The sequence below is a fragment of the Rhincodon typus genome, chromosome 32 (assembly GCF_021869965.1).
Source record: "Rhincodon typus isolate 14 chromosome 32, sRhiTyp1.1, whole genome shotgun sequence".
In the NCBI taxonomy this organism is placed as follows: domain Eukaryota; kingdom Metazoa; phylum Chordata; class Chondrichthyes; order Orectolobiformes; family Rhincodontidae; genus Rhincodon; species Rhincodon typus.
Genome location: NC_063363.1, coordinates 2,445,317 through 2,452,392, shown reverse-complemented (window position 1 = coordinate 2,452,392; position 7,076 = coordinate 2,445,317). Strand labels below are relative to the sequence as shown.

General features: G+C 41.3%; 1 protein-coding gene across 1 annotated transcript in view; it reads left to right on the top strand.

The window, feature by feature from the left end:
- LOC109935469 (nectin-1-like) overlaps positions 1-7,076 on the top strand; it is a 335,855-nt gene that overhangs the window by 267,233 nt on the left and 61,546 nt on the right. The window contains exon 6 of the mRNA XM_048615348.1: positions 5,948-6,095. Coding sequence (XP_048471305.1) covers positions 5,948-6,095 — 148 coding nt within the window. The remainder of the gene's footprint in view (positions 1-5,947; positions 6,096-7,076) is intronic.

Sequence of the window (7,076 nt, the reverse complement as noted above, 5' to 3'; positions counted from 1 at the left end):
CTGTAACACACTGTTATCCCTCCATAACACTGTTATGCCTCAGTAACACTGTTATCCCTCAGTAACACACTGTCATCACTCTGTATTACAATGTAATTTTCCAATGCCATGCTGGAGAGGCAATTTCAACTGAATTTAAATCCTGGAAGTGATACTCATGGCAAGTCCCTACAGTGAGATGCTGCCACTGGGCCTAAAGCAAAACCAAAATGCTACAGATGCTGGAAGTCTGAAATAAAATCCGGCAGCATTGAGAATACTCAACAGTTTGGACTGTCTCTGTGTGGAGAACTACAGAGTTTGTGACTTTCATAAAAACAGAAACTTTGTTTGGATTGCAACTGAACCATTCAGACCTGCGTTGGTGTAGTTAGTAGCTTAGGGAAACACACTAAAAATGCAAGAGATTGAGCTGGCCTCTTTTAAAAGCACCCCTTTGTTGGGGGAGAAAGAGATCAGTACATGTTAAAAGCAATAGAATTTTCCAGAAGTTGTCATGAAGAATATCCCTTGTGGACAAATCCAGATCATTCCACATTATAACTGACTGGGTTGGGTCAATTTCTTTCAACTGCTCAACAAGAGATACACCTCTGAGTTTCAAAAGTACCACAGGGAAGGTGTTAAGGTGATCAGTGTCAGTACTCTTATAGGAATGCTGGGTAAACAAGAAGGGCAAACAGACTTAGAATGAGATGGTTATGAAGTGGGACCCATGAGGAGGATAAAGCCCCTGAAAGAGCCAGTGAACCCAATGGCCCTGTGACTGGGTTCTTAATACAGTGTAATTTTGGTGAGTGGGAATTGTGTTGTGAATAACACTGACAGCGAGACAGATGATGTTAAGAGTGAGAGTAACTCTCAGATGGCCACTTGCTGGTTTGAACAGATTCAATTACATTTTATATTCTAGATCTTACATCGTCGACAGGATGAAACTAACTGAATCAAACTGGGGTAACACAATGGTTTTTATAAAGGAAACCAGTGGTTTTTATTCAGCCCCTGACTGCTCTGGAACAATTGCTTCCAATTTAATCAGAGCTGAGCTGCGTAGGCAGTGCATGAGAAACCTTTGATTGGTTTTACGGACTGAGCTTTGAGAGCAAGTGTCATAATTTCCTAATGTCCTCTCTCTCTCTCTCCTGATCCATACTGTCACCAGTAAACAGCAAACTGGACTGGCCAGGAGATCTAACCTTAATTACAGGGAGAGCCGAACCTGAGGAGGACAGATACCATCTACCTAGACCGCTCTGTCCTGTCAGTCAGTCATTCACCTCCAGTTCATTACCTCTGACTTTAACTTTCACAGCAGTTTACATTGTGGAAAAATGCCTCATGGAACAAAGACATGTAGAGACACAAACACTCAAACATAACCACATATTCTTGTACTAACTCTCACACAAACTCTGACATATACACAGCACAGCGGGCACCCACCACACAGACATAAACATTTCCACAAACACACTCATGATCACACACATACACATATAATGGACCTTCATCCCAGCTGCCCTTAACACCACTGCCCCCAGGCAAAACTGGAAAGGCATCTCTAAGAGGCAGTTTCATTTCTAATAAAATTTCCTCATCACCATTTTTATTTTATGCTGACGATTAGATTATATTTTCATTAAAATACAGGATTAACATAACAATCATATTTTATACAAGTCCATTTCGAGCATGATATTTGTTTTCTTTCATATTTGCTCATGTCTGGGCATGACTCTATAATATTGTCTTTTCCTGCAATTTGAATGGTTTCAGTTATACCATTAATCTGCAACAAAACACTGAATAAAAACCAAAAGAACTGCGGATGCTGTAAATCAGGAACAAAAACAAAGTTGCTGGAAAAGCTCAGCAGGTCTGGCAGCATCTGTGAAGGAAAAAACAGAGTTAATGTTTCGGGTCCGGTGACCCTTCCTCAGAAGGGTCAGAAATTCCTTCACAGATGCTGCCAGACCGGCTGGGCTTTTCCAGCAACTTTGTTTTTGTTGCAACAGAACACTGTTAACTTCCTGCCAAAGAATTGTTGCAGGGAAGGGAGAGGATTACGATCCATACAAATAATAAACTCTGCAGAATAGTGGAATCTCTCGGCCTCAGAATATTGCAGAGCCAGTTCCAAAGGCCCAGTCCCTTGTTCTCCACTGTGGAATAATTCTGCTGGAATAAATTCAAATTTCCAGAAAATAATTGGTTATTCATCAATCTCCATTGCATCCAGCTATAATAACATGTACCAAACACTGATGTTGCTGGTATTAACATCAACAGTTGGTTTCAATAGTTTATCATCACTCAATGCAGCTGAAAGAACTCAGCTCCCGCATTATCAAAGACAATCTGGTATTCTTTTGTCTGTTCAAATATTTTTAACAAACTAGATTACTGAAATTCAGAACAGACAGCCAAAAAAATCCACTCATGCCAATATAATGCAGAAGTTCAGGTTTTGTTTTAAACTTGGGAAAATCTAAGATAGCCTTTATTTTTGTTTCTATAGCTGTTACTTCACCATCTCACAATGTGGCCCAAATAAGTGAATTCTATTTTGTCAAATTCACTTTTGGCCAAATGTATGACCAAATTAACCCTTTATAATTAATAAAACAGTTTGTTCAAGTGTTGTAAATGTTCTTCTCAGGTTTGGCTGAACACAACCAAGTCATCAATGTAAACAACACAGTTGCCTAATCCCTCAATAACCCTGTTGATGTATTTTTCATTCTAAACTGCCATGACAGTACAAAATCCATCCAGTGTTACAAAAGCTGATTCTTTGGCCGTGTCAGTCATTGGATCTTGCCAATATTCTCGCAGAAAGTCAATTTTTGTAACCAATCATGCTTGTCGAATCCTCTGATTAAAATCCTCCAGTCGTAGAATTGGGTATGAGTCTGACTTTGTGGTAATCAATACACAAACATTCAGTTTGGTTTTGATACTAGCGGGTATGACCAGGATTAATAATGTCATTGTTCATCATGAACTTGATCTGTTCCCTCATTGAGCTAACTTCTCTGGACTGAGTCTGTAAGGATATTTTATGGGCAATATTCTTCCTAAATTAACATCATGTCTCTCCAAAGTCACATATCCTGGTATATGTACACAAATCAATTTCTGAGTCTGTAATAACTTATGTAAGTTACTTCAATAGTTTTTGGGGAGATAGCATAAATTTCTTCCATCTTTTTAAGCATCTCCATATTATCCAATCTGATCATTAGAGAGTCGTATTCTGAAGTTTCAATTTGTTTCATTCTTGAGTTGTTCTGATATCTTTATTTCATTTCCCATTTACTTCATCACTTGGGGTTGGTTTAGCTCAGTTGGCTGCACAGCTGCTTTATGAAGCAAAATGACACCAACAGCATAGATTCAATTCCTGCACCAGCTGAGGTTACCACAAAGGACTCTCCTTTAGACCTCTCCCCTCACCTGAGGCCTGGTGAGCCTCAGGTTAAACCACCACTAGCCATCTCTGTCTAGTGAGAGAGCAGCCCACTTCTATTGTGACTATCTGACCCATCATGGAGCTGTGATGGGAGGAATGTGCTAGTAATTACACCCCACAACTCCATCAGGCACACTGTTAGTGTAAATATGTTACACCAAAATGACCAAGTGCTCCTCTTTTGTATCAGAATAAAAGACCCCTTTGTCAGGCTTTTTTTAATGAGCTCAGTTTATTATAAACAAAGTTTATTCTTAAAGAAAGTGACAAACTCTGGTTAACATCTAAGCTACAATCCAGAATTGAAACTATATTTGCTTAATCAAAACATAGATACACTTACACAATACAAAAGACAATAGTCTCTGCAGAGAGAATGTTTATTTTTAAAAAGTCTCAGTTGACCAAAGGTCTGAAATAGAATTTGATGCATCTCATGGTCCACTGGGTTTCTTGTCAATAAAATTGAATTACTAACAGCATAGACTGATGAAAAATCTTCAGTTCAAATTGAAATCAAGCTACATCCAGATGATTTGCCAAGGTCCCCAGAAACATCTGCTGAGCAAGAGAGATGATGTGGAGGTGTCAGTGTTGGACTGGGATGGAGAAAGTCAGAAGTTACACGACACCAGGTGACAGTCCAACAGGTCTATTTGAAATCACAAGCTGCTCTGAAGGACTATAACTTGGTGTCGTGCAACTTCTGACTTTGAGAAAGTGAGGGAGAGACTTGTTGGGATTGTTGGGCTGCTGGGATTTCTTCCTTCATTACCCCTTAGGTATGTAAAAGCTGTGGTTTGGAACAATGACTTTTTGGAGTTGCATAGCAGCTACTTTACAAAATCTGGCTCAGAACAACCAGAACCTCCCAGAAAAACTCTGAGAGACATCTTCAGAGGGAATTCTTCACCAAGAGAGGCAAAGACCTGAAACTGAACTGGACAAGCAGTGGGGCGACAATCATGAGTCTAAGACTGGGAATACTGCAGCAAGTAAATCACTTCCTGACTCCCCCTAAAGCCTGTCCACCATCTACAAGGCAGAAGTCAGGAGTGTGATGGAATACTCCCCACTTGCCTGGATGAGTGCAGCTCCAACAACACTCAAGAAGCTTAACACCATCCAGGACAATGCAGCCCACTTGATTGGCACTACATCTACAAGCATTCACTCCCTCCACCACCGATGCTCAGTAACAGCAGTGTGTACTATCTACAAGATGCACTGCAGCAATTCACCAAAGATCCTCAGACAGCACCTTCCAAACGCATAACCACTTCCGTATAGAAAGACAAGGGCAGCAGATACATGGGAACACCACCCCCTGCATGTTTCCCACTAAGTCGCCCACTGTCTTGACTTCAGAATTTTTTTTTTATTTTTCATTCATGGGATGTAGGCATCATTAACTACACCAGCGTTTATTACCCAGAGGGCAGTTAAGTGTCAACTATCTTGCAGTGGGTCTGGAGTCACATGTAGGCCAGGCCAGGCCAGGTAAGGATAGCAGTTTCCTTCCCTAAAGGGCATTAGTGAACCAGATGGGTTTTTCTGACAAATGGCAATGGATTCATGGTCATCATTAGATTCTTAGTTCCAGATTTTTATTAAATTCAAATTGCCCCACTAGCCATAGCAGGATTTTCTGGATGAATAGACTAGCCATTTCCCCACCAGGCCATCACCTCTCTGTTCTTTCAGTGACACTGGGTAAAAACACTGGAACACCCTCCCAAAGGGCATTGTGGGTCTACCCACAGCACAGAGACTGTTTGGAGAAGGCAGCTCACCACCACCTTCTCAAGGGGCAACTTATGGGCAATAAATGCTGGGCCCACCCAGTGATTCTCAATATCATGAATGAATAAAGAGAAGGGAGTGAACCACGGTGCGGGAAAGGGGGCACTGTGAACAGATATTTAATTTACAGGATCCTCTGTTGGGGAGGCAATGGCCTAGTGGTATTATCGCTAGACTGTTAATCCAGAGACCCAGAAAACATTCTGGGGACCTGGGTTCGAATCCTGCCTTGGAAAATGGTGGAAGTTGAATCCAACAAGATATCTGGAATTAAGAATCTAATGATGACCATGAACCCATTGTCAATTGTTGGAAAAAACCATCTGGTTCACTAATGTCCTTTAGGGAAGGAAACTGCCATCCTTACCTGGTCTGGCCTACATGTGACTCCAGACCCACAGCAATGTGGTTGACTCTCAAAATGCCACCTAGCCAGCAAGGCCCTCATCCCATGAATGAATAAAGACAGCACATTGATTCAGCAGGTTCCCAGGCCTGAGTTTAGGCTCCATTTTTACTCCATGACAACCCTCCTCCCCTGACCAGCCTCTCCAGCAATTCCACAAGATTCATGGTCACCATCCAACCAGACTTTGTGAATTCCCAGGATCGTCTCGCGCGGTTTGGAGAAATACACTTCAAACATTCACTTTTTTTTCTTATTTACAGATAAGCCACTCCCCCAGGGAGCACCGGGAAGTGTGATTGGAATTCTGGGAGGGGTCATTGCTGCCGTTATTATCATCAGCGCCATTGTAACCGTCTTCTTCATTTACCGACGGCAACAGAAGAACCGAGCTGACACAGACAATGACCTGTGAGTACCGACCGACCAGGAGCAACAACTACTGCATTTATGTAGCACCTTTAATGTGATAAAATGTTCCAAGGTGAATCACAGGAAAATTTTAAAGCAAACCCCAGACCACTTGAGGAGATATTAGAGCAGACGTCTAAATTCTGGTCAAAGTGGCAGCTTTTAGTGACTGTGTATGGACCAAGTACTGATCACTGATTGTCAGACTGAGTCTGTGATTCTGTAGAAACTGATCCAGTTTGTTTCTTGTCACCCTCAATTAAAAAATTTGAGTCTCAAAACTCTGTGATCACCGCACTCTGTCTCTCTTTCTCTGTTTCTTTCTGTCTCTCTAACCTTCTCTTTCTGTCTTCATGTCTCTCTCTCTCTTACATCTCAGCCTCTCTTCTTACTTTCTCTTTCTCTCGGTCTGTCCTCAGTGTCTAATTGTGCCTGCCACAGAAATCAGATAAAATTAAAGGATGGTAGGAGGTCAATCAGCCCATCATGTCTGCAATGACAATCAGCTATTGAGCTCAATACCACTTTATTTCCCTTTGAATTTCCTCTAATCCTCATCCCTCTTCCCCCATTCCTAGTAATGGATCCCTTAAACAAAGGCAACCAGTCCTTCCTATCTACCCTAACTAGACCCCTCTTAATCTTACACGCTCCACTTAGGTTTCCCATCACCCCTCTCTATTCCAAAGTAAATCAATCTCCATTTATCCATCACTGTCTCAATCTCTGTCTCTTTCACTCACTCATTAAAGACCACCTTCATTATTATCTGCTTCAAGCTTTTCTTGCTAAAGTAAGCACAATTAAATTAGAACTGTTTAAATCTTATTTAATGTCTCCAGTTGCATCCATGTATCTGCTGACTAGTTCTGAATTTGCACCACTGAAAGTTTTTATTAACTATTTGTGAGTTTAAATGGCAGTGAATTATACATCGACACATTACAGTGAAAGTGCAGCTCTTCCTCGTTTTGGGGGTTG